Source organism: Rana temporaria, chromosome 9 (assembly GCF_905171775.1).
Source record: "Rana temporaria chromosome 9, aRanTem1.1, whole genome shotgun sequence".
Classification (NCBI taxonomy): Eukaryota; Metazoa; Chordata; class Amphibia; order Anura; family Ranidae; genus Rana; species Rana temporaria.
The window spans coordinates 98,917,546-98,930,821 of record NC_053497.1 but is presented as its reverse complement, the minus strand read 5'-3'; the positions used below and the strand labels follow the sequence as shown (position 1 = coordinate 98,930,821).

Here is a 13,276-nt window from a genome sequence, read left to right as displayed (position 1 = left end):
CAGCGATACCTGGATTTTCCAGGATGCATAAGGCTCACTTGGTTTCATACCAAGTAGCAGCACATGTGCTTGATGGTTGGCCACTCTGACACCCAACACTCACATGGAGTGTCAGAGTGGCCATACTTTTTGGGTGTATAACAGTTGAATCACAGAGTGTGGACTTATCTCCATGAACAGAATGGGCTTAATCTCAACTGGAACAGTCAAGCACCACGTACAGCCTGAGCCCAGGGCTGGACTGGGACAAAAATCTGGCCCTGGACTTCATCCAGACAGGCCTACTTTGACAGGTCTCTCCCATGACGGCTGGACAACTCCCACCCCCCCCCCCCCGCGGCCACCCAAGTCCCCTCTCCCCCTTCACTAGCCACTAGCCGTTCTACTTTATTAGAGAAGAACGGCTGGTACTGGTACTTTTATAGCCAGTGGGGAAGCTAGACATTATTTCACCCGGGGAAAATAATCAGTTTGGTGCTCCCCCTTATGGGACAAGATTAGGCAGAAGTGAGAAACTCCCAGGCCATAGCTGTTGAGTCAGCTGTTTGTCCCCTCCCCCATGCTCCTCTGTCGTCCCCCTTGCTTCTCTGTTCTCCCCAGGTGAGCGCTGTGGGGAGAGAGAGGAGGAGGGGGGCGGCGGTCTGCTGTCACTGAAGCCGGCCCACTGAGCCATCGGCCCACCGGGAAACTCCCTGTAGTCCCAATGGCCAGTCCATCCCTGCCTGAGCCTAAATCTGGCCAGACTCTAGGCCAGTGGTTCTCAACCTTTCTAATGCAGTGACCCCTTGATAAAATTTCCCAAGTTGTGGGGACCCCTAACAGTAAAAAAAAAAAAAAATTGTAGCGGGGGTTGTCAGCACCTAAGGAAAGACAAGTAATTTGCACCCCTAACCCCTGAATATTTAGCGCTCCCCGGGTCCCTTCCACTCGTACAATATTAAAACCCCTTATGGTACATTTTAGGATGTACCACGCTTTCTCTTTGTTCTTCATTCTTTCTATTTTATCTCTCTCTATCCGAGTTGTTTTCCCCATCCATCTCTCTAGCCATCTTTCTTGTTCTTTCTCTCCCTTTTTCTTTGTTCATCCCCCTCTTTTCCTCTCCCTTCCATGTATTCTCTATATTAATTCCTCATCTTTGTTGGGGGAGTTGGGATCAGTGGCAGTGCTGGGGGAGTTCTGATCAGTCAATTTAGGTGCTCTTGATCAAGGTCAGCTGCCCATCTGAGAACTGTAGTGGGGACTTTTAATGGCAACTCTAATCACAGGTAGTGTTACTCACTGTGTCTCTGACATTGTGGTGTCTCGTAGCAGTGACACCTATGCCGAAATCAGGAGATAGGGTCTCCTCCAAACCCTCCCACTTCACATTCCTCACCAGTCAGCTGACCTCTAGTCTCTGCCCCCCCCCCCCCACCTAGGCTGTGAACTGAATGGTCGGCTGTGAAGCGGCTGAGTGGGCGGCCAGGGGCTTTAGAAACAGCCCAGCTGTGCAGCCACAGGCTCCAGGGACAGCCCTGCTGGGTGACCACGAAAAAGCTGGGGGAGTGATGCGGGATTCAGGAACAGCCCAGGATTTGGGGACCCCTGGCAAATTGTCATTCGACCCCCAAGGGTGTCCCGACCCCCAGGTTGAGAACCACTGCTCTAGTAGATTTTTGTAATAAACATTTAGCCTTTGTGTAAACACCCAAGTTTCAATGCTAAACACACTCTAGGGCAGTGGTTCGCAACCTTTCTAGGGTCGGGACCCCTTAATAAAATTTCCCAGGTTGTGGGGACCCCCTAACAGTAAAATTATTTTCCTATCATGGGTTGTCAGTACCCAAGGCAAGATGAGTAATTTGCGCCCCTAACCCACGGATATTTAGTCCTTTCCTCTTGTACAGTATTAAAAACCCTTATAGTACATTTTAGGATGTACCACTCTTTCTCTTTCTTCTGCTTTCTTTCTCTTTTATCTCTCTATCCTAATTTCTTTCTAAGTTTTTCTTTTTTCCCCATCCCTCTCTCCAGCCATCTTTCTAGCTCTTTCTCTTATTCTTTCTCTCCCTTTTTTCTTTGTTCCTCCCCCTCTTTTCATCTCCCTTCTGTGTATTTTCTATTTTTATTCCTTTTCTTAATCCTTGGTTGGGGGGGGGAATGGGATGAGTGGCAGTGCTGTTACTCACTGTGTCTCCAGCTCTGTGGTGTCTCGCAGAAATGACACCTATGCCAAAATCAGGATATGGGGTCTCCTCCAGCCCCTCCCACTTCACAGTCCTCACCAGTCAGCTGACCTCTAGTCTGTGCCCCCCCACCCATGCTGTGAAGTGGGTGGCTGCAGGCTCCAGGGACAGCCCTGATGGGCAGCCACGAAAAAGTTGGGAGAGCGGTGCGGGTTTCAGGAACAGCCCAGGATTTGGTGACCCCTGGCAAATCATCATTTGACCCCCATGGGGGTCCCGACCCCCAGGTTGAGAACCACTGCTCTAGGATTATTCAATGAACACCAGGGTGATGCCAATCTGGAGTGCAGAATCGATTTCACACCTCCTCACCCCAATTCTTTACTCCTCAAAGATCCTAAAGCTGTTCTTTTTTGATCAATAAAGGAGTATTTTATTGCACACCTTTTAGAATTTGTAAAACACAATTTCACAGATTGATGCTGTTTAAGGCAATGGACAGCTTTACTCCTTAGGAGATGGTAGATATTAATGTATTGTAAAGTAGTTCTCTTATTACATCCACCTTTTGTATGGACAAAACCACACAGTTTAGAATGCTAATTATGCCGTTCCATGTTTAAATCCTCTGCTTAGTGCCAAATTATAACGTGCTAACGCTTCAAGTCTAATTTTCCTTGGTGTTTGCGCCATTACGGGATTCCATCATGTCTGGTGCATGAGATATCTGATCATAGTTTGAGGAATCCCCAGTTGGTCAATAAGATGTGTTTTTCCTGCTTGTCTCAGCAACTTCAGGATGGTCAGGCGACACTGTGACATCATAGACTTTGGGTGCACTGTAAAGAGATTGCAAACAGGCAAAGGTGTGACATTTTCTTTAAATCATTAGCATTCGTTTTACTTTTAAAGGTACAATTTGGAAGAAATAATGTCCCTAAAATGCATGAAGGTAAAATAGAATTGACTGTTAAAAGTGGCTTTGTTGTCGCCAGTCTGAGCAATCCTCTTTTATTGTTCAGTGAAAATTAACAGGCTTCCAGATAAAACCCTGTCTAAATTAAAAGTCCGAAAGCCTCTCTCCTTCCTTTGAGTGACAGGTTATTTACATATCTAGCTTGGACATGTTTATCATATCTTATGTTATGTTTATCATAATATGAGGTGATCCACAGTATAAAAAGTGAGAAATCCACCCCTCCCCCACATAACACATCCTGGTAATATACAATGACCTCTGGATCACCTTATATTATGATAAACATGTCCAAGCTAGATATGTAAATAACCTGTCACTCAAAGCAAGGAGAGAGGCTTTCGGACTTTTAATTTAGACAGGGTTTTATCTGGAAGTCTGTTAATTTTCACTGAACAATAAAAGAGGATTGCTCAGAGCTGGATTAACTCTGTGTGGCAAGACTGGGCACAGATGATAGGAAATCGTATTCTCTACATTGTGACATCCACTTTAATCCAAAACTAAAAAGTTAAATTTTGGCTATAAGACTTTACTTTTTGATACATAGGACAGTGGCGTCACTAGGGTTGGTGTCACCCGGTGCGGTAAAACATGGTGTCACCCCCCCTCTGTCTAGGCTGCCCAGCACCAAGCAGGCAGCGCACAGGCACGGGGCGTACCCCAAACCAGCCCCTGTAAATGATAATATAGGGCAGTATTGTGGCAGGTTAGGGTAGTATAGAGTGGTATAGTGGCAGGTTGGTGTAGTGGGGTGGTATAGGACAGGTTAAGGTGGTATAGGGCATGTTGGGGTGATATAGGGTAGTTTGGGGTGGTATAGGGCAAGTTAGGGTTGCATAGGGCAGGTTGGGGTGGTATAGGGCAAGTTAGGGTGGTACAGGGCTGTTGGGGGGGGGGTACAGGGCAGGCTGGGGTGGTATAGGGCTGTTTGGGGTGGTACAGGGCAGGTTGGGGTGGTACAGGGCAGGCTGGGGTGGTACAGGGCAGGCTGGGGTGGTACAGGGCAGGCTGGGGTGGTACAGGGCAGGCTGGGGTGGTACAGGGCAGGCTGTGGTGGCACAGGGCAGGCTGGGTGGTACAGGGCAGGTTGGGGTGGTATAGTGCAAGTTAGGGTGGCATAGGGCAAGTTGGGATGGCATGGGAAAGGTTGGGGTGGTACAGGGCAAGTTAGGGTGGCATCGGGCAGGTTGGGGTGGTATAGGGCAAGTTATGGTGGAATAGGACAGATTGGGGTGGTACAGGGCAGGCTGGGGTGGTACAGGGCAGGCTGGGGTGGTACAGGGCAGGCTGTGGTGGCACAGGGCAGGCTGGGTGGTACAGGGCAGGCTGGGGTGGTACAGGGCAGGCTGGGGTGGTACAGGGCTGTTTGGGGGGTACAGGGCAGGCTGGGTGGTATAGGGCTGTTTGGGGTGGTACAGGGCAGGCTGGGGTGGTACAGGGCAGGCTGGGGTGGTACAGGGCTGTTTGGGGGGGTACAGGGCTGTTTGGGGGGGGGTACAGGGCAGGCTGGGGTGGTATAGGGCTGTTTGTGGTGGTACAGGGCAGGCTGGGGTGGTACAGGGCAGGCTGGGGTGGCACAGAGCAGGCTGGGGTGGCACAGAGCAGGCTGGTGTGGTACAGGGCAGGCTGGGATTGCACAGGGCAGGCTGGGCATGTCAGCTAAAAAAAAAACGGGATGGTGTCACCCCTCTAGGAAACAATGTTGTGTAAGTACTTAAATGTCAGCAATTACCTCTTTCTCTAGCTAAAAGCTCCATTGCCTCAGGATTAGGGAATGACTTAGCAATGTTGAGGTCAGGCAAGTATACATTTGCTCCATAATCAATAAGTAACTTTATAAATGATGTCCTGCACCCATGTTTCAGGCATATATCCAGTACAGTTTTAGGTTGCTTTATCCTTTGTAGTATATTCTCATCAGTACAGTTGTAGTTGGGGTCCGCACCATAGAAAAGCATAGTTCTAAAGCACTCCAAGTGGCCATACACAGCTGAGAGGTATAGTGGTCCTGTGGAAATGGTGTTGCTTGCCGCCCAGTCAGGTAATTTGCACTTGACATTAGGATCTGCACCATATTTCAGGAGTTCCCTTAAAATGCTGGCGTTGCCTTCCCTGGAAGCTGTCAGAACAGGAGAGCCATTATTGTAGATACTTCCAGAAGGGCAAGCCCCAGCTTTAAGTAATTCTCTGACACAGTCAAAATGTCCAGCACTGACGGCAGCAAAGAGAGGAGTTTGAGCCTTCACATCCAGTATGTCCACTTCTGCTCCATTGGCCAAGAGAATCTTTAGACAATCCAAGGAACCTTTGGAGGCAGCAAGGCGAAGGGGTGTTACTGGAACGCCCCATCCACTACGACTGTTCAGATATTTCTTATACTTCTCATCAGAGAGAAGAAAAACTAAATATTGCGAATTATCCATAGCCACTGCCAAATGAAGCTCGCGACTTTCTTCTAATGCCTCCTCATCTTCTTTAGGTTTTAACATGGCAAAAATCTTTGTGATATCCATGACACTCATTTTTAGACATCTGCAGAAAACCATTGTCAGAATGAATAAGCTACGAGATAAAACACAAAAAGAATATTACACACATTGTTTTTGTGGCCTTGCACACAAGGGAAAACGGTAGCTTTGCTTGAAGCGGTGGTTCACCCTTATTAACATGTTTTTAGCATAAAATTTGGCATAGTAGCGCGAGCTACAGTATGCCTGTCTTTATTTTTTTATCCCCGTACTCACAGTGTAATCGTAGACACAAGATTTCGACTCCCCGCGGGGAATGGGCGTTCCTATGGAGAGGGAAGGTGATTGACGGCCGGCTCTGGCACGTCACGCTCCCCGAAGACAGCCGGAACAGGTCTCGGCTCTTCACGGCGCTATACGGCGCCTGCGCACAGACTATGCGCAGGCGCCGTGAAGCGCCAAGTCCTATTTCGGGTATTTCCGGAGAAGCGTGACGTGCCAGAGCCGGCCGTCAATCATGCTGCCTCTCCATAGGAACGCCCATTCCCCGAGGGGGGTCGGAATCTTGTCTCTACGATTACACAGTGAGTACCGGACTAAAAAAATAAAGACAGGCATACTGTAGCTCGCGCTACTATGCCTCATGTTATGCTAGAAGAATTTTTTTTTTTTTTTTTTTTATTAATAGGGTGAACCCCCGCTTTAAAGGGGTTGTAAAGGTTTGTTTTTTATTTTCTAAATATGTTGCTTTAAGCTAGTGCATTGTTGGTTCACTTACCTTTTCCTTCGATTTCCCTTCTAAGGGGTAGATTCACGTAGATCCGCGTATCTTTGCGGCGGCGTAACGTATCCGATTTACGTTACGCCTCCGCAACTTAGACAGGCAAGTGCTGTATTCTCAAAGCACTTGCTCTGTAAGTTGCGGCGGCGTAGCGTAAATCGGCCGGCGTAAGCCCGCCTAATTTAAATGTGGGACAGGGGGGCGTGTTTTATGTTAATGTTCTGTGACCCGACGTGATTGACATTTTTCCCGAACGGCGCATGCACCGTCCATGGAATTTCCCAGTGTGCATTGCTCCTAATACGCCGCAAGGACGTCATTGGTTTCGACGTGAACGTAAATGACGTCCAGCCCCATTCACGGACCACTTACGCAAACGACGTAAGTTTTTCAAATTTCGACGCGGGAACGACGGCCATACTTAACATTGGTACGCCGCACTTACGCCACCATATAGCAGGGTTAACTGCACTGCGTCGGCCAGGCGTACGTTTGTGAATTTGCGTATCTAGCTGATTTACATATTTCGACGTGTAAATCAGCGTACATCGGCCATCGTAAATATGCAGTTACGATCCGACGGCATAAGAGACTTACGCCTGTCGAACCTAAGGGAAATCTATGCGTAACTGATTCTATGAATCAGGCGCATAGATACGACAGCACAACTCAGAGATACGACGGCGTATCTGGAGATACGCCGTCGTATCTCCACTGAGAATCTGGCCCTGTATGTTTTTTTTCTTTGTCTGAATTTCTCACTTCCTGTTTCTCCTCAGTAAGGTGTTCAGTAAGCTGTTCTAAATGACTTTCCCCTGCTCGGATGTGGAAAGCTTACCGAGGAGAAACAGGAAGTGAGAAATTCAAACAAAGAAAAAAAAACATTTAGAAGGGAAATTCAAAGGAAAAGGTAAGTGAACCAACAATGCACAAGCTTAAAGGAACCTATTTAGAAAATAAAAGATGAACCTTTACACCCCCTTTAAAACTAATGTGAGAAAAACCATTTCAGGAAAAGTCCCAAGCAGAGAATGTGTGTAAGATGAGCTGGATATGTTTTACTCAGTTTCATTCGCCCTAGAGAGGGAGGGCAGCCTGGGTGGATGCCTGCTGCCGGGACACTGGGCCACACACAATTTCTAATAACAGATTCCTCCAATCCACACAAATGAGGTAGATGGAAGAAGAATGTTCTCTGACAGCAAGACCCAACAATTCACTGCAGCTACTGATTCCGAAAAATTACCCAGCATGTCTGTTTGACAGAAGACAATGAAACAATCGACTTCTGTTGAGCAGGGACAACCACACACTGATCGAAATTCCACTCGTTTCTGCTGATACAGCCAAATTTTGTTCGGGGTATGGTCAGCCTTAGGGATTGGGTGTATGTGGTTTAAAAGGAGCATGTTGCTCTCTCCCTCAAAGAAACTGTCTGTCCAAAGCACTCTGCATCTTTGACTGTTATTAATAAGGGTAGAAATATGCACAGAGATGAAATATAGGATGCTTTGACTGAAATATCCTTTTATTAATGTATTTAAAGGGGTTGTAAACCTTCAGTTTTTTTCACCTTAATGCATCTTATGCATTAAGGTGAAAAAACATCTGATAGTTTCAGGCCTCCCCAGCCTCCCGTTTTACTTACCTGAGGCCCGAATCTCCTTGGGCACGATCCCGCAATGTTCTCCCCTAGGCATGTGCATTTCGTTTCATTCCGAATCGAAAATCGGACAAATTTTTCATTATTCGGACATTCGAATGCATACGAATTCCCGAATTGCAATATTAATGAATTTAACGAATCCGAACGAACGTTTTCGATTCCGAATCGAAAACCCGCGGACGAAATTCGATCGGAATTCAATTTTTTTTTTTTTTTTTGAATTCCGATCGAATTTCGTCCGCGGGTTTTCGATTTGGAATTAGAAAAAAAAAATATATATTTTTTTTAATTCCGATCGAATTTCGTCCGCGGGTTCTCGATTTGGAATTCAATTTTTTTTTTTTTTTTTCCGAATTCCGATCGAATTTCGAAATTATATTCGAAAAGAGACTATTTGTTGTCGAATCCGGTCGAAATACTTTCGAATTCGACCGGATTTTTCAAAAATTCGGTCGAAAACGAACGAATTCCGAAAACGAATTTAACACATGTAACAAACCTAACTTAATGAAATTAATTAAATAACGAATTAAAATGAAACAAAACAACATTTTCCCTTTTGCACATGCCTATTCTCCCCCATCTTTTGTGAAAGCCACAGGTTTTAAATGTAAAGCATTACAACTTTGGACACCCTGCAGGCATTTTAACAACCAATGATGAAATAAGTTGATAAGGAGCACATTGAGTGCCTGGGGATGTCCTTATTTGCCCCTCTCCATCAGCACTGGGGTCACATTAGCACAATGAGGGAGAGAAACTAAGGGAAACGATACACACTGGAATACTAGTCAGTACCAGTGTGAAAAGGTATATTTGCTTTGTAAAATAAACCGCGTCCAATGTTGGGTGTCCTACATGTGCTGATGTCACTGCATAATGTAAACAATTAGTTTTGTTTTTTACATATTAGAATGGGGTGCCTCGAGAATTTTAAAGGGTGCCTTGACTGAAACAAGCTTTAGAAACACTGGTTTAGCATAGTATTTGTCTTATTTGAGACTGCATCAGGGTTTATTTTATTAATTTACACATTGTTTTTCTGTTGTTAAAGAAGAAACAAGTGGAAAGGGGCATTCCCACACATTATGTTGTAGGATAGGGAGCATGGCACTGTGGGGTGTCAACTTGGTAAAGGAAATAATGAGGTGGAGAAAGGCAAGGATTACGAATGGGGCTAAAAGATAGTAAAAAAGACGGGAAGGACAGGAAACAGGGATACAGGTAGAAGGAGAAATGTGGTTGAAGGAGAGGGGGAAGGACAAAAAGAGACAGGGAGGGAATAGTCGGTAGGGTGGAGGGGAAACAAGGGTCCTCAATGTTATATGGGTAAGCTGGATGCAAGTCGGGATAGATAATTGAAGTATTTATGTTCTATGCAGTAGATACACCTATGTCTAAAGGCTTCTTCAGTTTCTTTAATTGTAGAGGTGAAATGTTTCATGAGTTTGCTGTCATCAATTTTTGAAAACTATTGTGGAACCGTAGGGAGTTCCTATCTACGCCAAAGTGCAGGGATGGACACTCTTGTTTACTAAAGGAGATGGACTTCCTGACAAAAGTTTGTGAGAAATGGATATTCCCCAAAAATATGGAGGAGAACGACACTACTCTCGACACAATGACAACGAGAGAATTCAGAGAATGCAATACACTAGGGACCCTGCATCATCATGTCATTATAAAATATATTATAATATATATAATTCCTGGTATTTGTTACTAATGCATGCTGAACTGTCATTTTCAAGATTCCTGGCTTTTATGCTTATGTGGGACAGATGTGCAGATCAGAAATTATGACTCTCCTCCGACCTATCTAGCATGCTTGTGTCAGGTCCAAAGTACTGAGACTACAGTCAGCCAAGCAACTAGCATTTTGAGGGAAGTCGGCAGCAGTATCACCCATACATAGCCAAATGTGCTGATTGATTTGCCCAAGGTCAAGCCCAAGTAAGTTAAAGGAGTTGTAAAGGAAAAAAAATGTTTGCCTAAAATTAATGTCTGCAAGGTAGACAGACATAATAGTGTAATGATTCTGTTAAAAAACGAGTAAATACCTATTAAATTCCTTCATCTATATCACCTCCGGCGTTCTAGTTTCTGTTCTCTCATTCACTTCCTGGTTTGCGGCGCTCGTTCATGTAAGAACTACATTTCCCAGTATGAATTGCGGCACGCCCAGTAATTCACACCTCCTTGAAGCCTCTAAGATGTAGAGAGCATCCTGCCGCACAGATGTAGTTCCCAGGAGGGGGCGAGCACATTACTGACCACCGCAGTAAAGCCTCCCGTCACGGTGGTCAGTAAAATCAGACAAGCAGGAAGTGAACAGAACAGAGAAGAAATAGAGCAACTTCTGAGCAAAAACGAACAATGAGGAAGTGAAAAGAGGAATGTCTGCAGGTAAAGGATGCTTATTCTGAAAAAAAAATTTTTTCCTTTACAACCCCTTTAAGATTCCCCAATCTTTTCTGTGTATGACTGCTGACTGAACTCCACGTTTTGGATAGAGTATGGAAGAGTTAGAACCTCTGTCAGGTTTTTAATGCTATCTGTGTCCTGCTAAAAAGATTTCCGTTCTTGTTGTGTGGTCAGGTGAGAAAATAAAGGGAAATATAAAAGAGCAAAAAAGGGTGGAAACCTCTTTCAAATATATCTTGCTTACTGTGTCACCATTGGGCAGATTCAGTCTCACTTTCTGTTCTAATGACGTCACATGACCCTTCACCCCTGACACCATACTAACCAGCTTCTTGGTCTTCTGGCCATGTCTATGTACACTCCCATCCCCTCCACTTTACGACTGCCCTGTCATTGTTATGGGTGGGACAACCAGGAGGCTCATGAGATAGGAGGGGACACTGTCTCCAACAAGATGACCCCCTGAAACCCAGTGTGCAAATATCAAACAGGTTTGTGGTGGTTGCTCCCTCCCACAGGTCTCACTATTGGAGTCACCCATGACATTGATGGGTCTGTAGTAATGAGGATGGGGTGAGATGGCACAGAGGCAGATCCAAAAGACCAAGAAGCTGATTGTAATTGTGTGCTGGGTTTCAAGAGTGGGGGCATTGTATATGGATCACACATAGTGCTAAGCACCTGAAGACACTTGCTATTCATTGTAAATCCTAAAAAAGTCCATATTTTAATTGGCAAATAATCTGTCTGGAATGTTTATAATACTGTATGTGTACAACTGGTTGAGCTGTGAAATGACTACCTAGTTCAGGGGTAAGAAACCTCAGCACTCCAGCTGTGGTGAAACTACAAATCCCATCATGCCTCGGCCTCTAGGAGTCATGCCTGTAATTTTCAGGGTCTTGCAATGTCTCATGGGACTTGTAGTTTCAAACCAGCTGGAGGGCCAAGGATGCCTACCCCTGCCCCAGTTGGTCCATCATTGATTTTCCCAAGCTGATTACTGCCGCATTTCCATGAACTAGTCTTTCGATAGATTTGCCTGTCTGGGGTGAGATCTTCTGACCCTCATGTCTATTGGCACCTTTAGTTCCCTACTGTATATATTATGTAAAGACTAGTCAGATTTTGCAGCAAGAGAAATTGAATGTGGACCGTTTAGATCAGGGATCCTCAAACTACGGTCCTCCAGCTGTTGCGGAACTACACATCCCATGAGGCATTGTAAAACTCTGACATTCACAGACCTGACTAGGCATAATGGGAATTGTAGTTCCTGAACAACTGGAGGGCCATAGCTTGAAGACCCATGGTTTAGATCATTGCACAATCAGGGCATGATCTAAATAATAGATTTAGATGTAGCAGCTCAACATTTTTCAGTTTTATTCATTTTCATTTTTTCATAATTTATTTATCACAAATTCATGATTAGTGAACAGCAGCATAAAAATTCCCATGTAGTAAAGCCCAAATATAAATCAAACTGCAAGAACTTATGAACCTTTTTACTTTAATCATTATGGTATGTTTGAAGTTTTCAGCAAGCATGGGTAGCTGTTATTTTTTTTAAGCCACTGCAGATCACAGTATATCCTGGCCAAATGCAGGCCATGATGGGACTTGTAGTTCCTCAGACTTATAGGACCCCCTTGTTGCTTGCTTATTAAATCACAGCTATAGTTCTACATATATCACTTTAAGACCTATTTCTAAGCGTGCATATCATACAGGCTATATGTTCCTAATATAATGCTAGGTATAACATCATTATAACTCCTAACTACCATAAGATTTGGTATTTTCCATATTTGTTGCAGTGAAAAGTGTTTCTTTTGAAACTCCCTTCACAGCCCTCATTGTATAACATATGGAAACATGAAGATGCAATTATTTTTCATTAAAACTATTTTCTGCTTATCAGATTTTAATATAGGTACATTTGGAACGAAGTGCAGAACATTAGGTGTGCAATGAGGCTTGATTAGCCAGTATATTTTCAGTACAAATTTGAATATTACTACTAAAGACTAAGATAGCAAAGTGCAATGATCCATAGTACATAACAACACAACATAACTAAAATAATGGTTACCCACCGCAGACAAATAAATAAGTAAAAGATAAGTAAAATCCGGGCTATTCTTACCTGTATAAGCTTTGTGTAAGTTTATTTATGTGCAGGTCTGATGTACCATCTTTACATTCTTGCCTTGTATACAAATGGTATCCAGCCAATTCACAAGGACTCCAACAAGTGTGGAAATGTAACTGGGTGTGATTAAACTCTTCCAACAAATGGATAAGGGACGGAGCTCCTGCTAAAAATAATGCTGGAGAGGTCGTGCTTGCTATGTCCATTCTTGGGCTGTTGACCTCACTGGAAGGGTAAATATAGAGAGGTGCCTGGCAGGTGCTCTTGTCTGTTTTAGTCTGAATTGTATGATAGGGTGTAGTGACATTGTTCTAAACAGCTGTAATTACCTAAACCCAGCTACTGCTATTTACATACAGATCAATCCAAAATCATTATATTCTGTATTGTAATTTATTGTATACATAGCTCCCAGCCAGCCCTGATTTAGGTGTACTCTCCCTCTTTCCTCCTCCGATGTGCCCTTTTTTCGGCTGGATATATATAGCCGGATTCAGAAAGACTTACGCCGGCGTATCTAATGATACGCCGCGTAAGTCCATGGATGCGCCGTCGTATATATGCGCCGTATTCTAGTACTAAGATACGCCTGAATTTTGGCAGCATACGACCGACGTAAGTCTCCTACGCCGTCG

The 13,276-nt window shown here is 44.6% G+C and overlaps 1 protein-coding gene across 2 annotated transcripts; it reads right to left on the bottom strand.

Annotated features, from left to right (window-relative positions):
* Positions 1 to 2,577: 2,577 nt before the first annotated feature.
* On the bottom strand, positions 2,578 to 12,862 carry LOC120913766 (ankyrin repeat and SOCS box protein 12-like). 2 transcript variants are annotated; one of them, XM_040323959.1, is made up of 3 exons: positions 12,636 to 12,862; positions 4,880 to 5,709; positions 2,578 to 3,007 (listed from the first exon to the last, which is right to left on the bottom strand). In XM_040323959.1, the coding sequence occupies exons 1-3, from the start codon at positions 12,845 to 12,847 to the stop codon at positions 2,874 to 2,876; spliced, it is 1,176 nt and encodes a 391-aa protein (XP_040179893.1). In that variant the 5' UTR covers positions 12,848 to 12,862; the 3' UTR covers positions 2,578 to 2,873. The 2 variants fall into 2 exon arrangements, with proteins under 2 accessions (XP_040179893.1, XP_040179894.1); XM_040323960.1 differs by having other exon boundaries at positions 4,880 to 5,679.
* Positions 12,863 to 13,276: the final 414 nt, after the last annotated feature.

Bases quoted from the DNA above. Each gene is read 5' to 3' on its own strand.
- LOC120913766 (XM_040323959.1), bottom strand. From the start codon at position 12,847: ATGGACATAGCAAGCACGACCTCTCCAGCATTATTTTTAGCAGGAGCT. The intron at 5,710-12,635 runs GTAAGAATAGCC...TTTATCTCGTAG, and splicing joins CTTACACAAAGCTTATACAG to CTTATTCATTCTGACAATGG. The intron at 3,008-4,879 runs GTAATTGCTGAC...ATCTCTTTACAG, and splicing joins GCTTTTAGCTAGAGAAAGAG to TGCACCCAAAGTCTATGATG.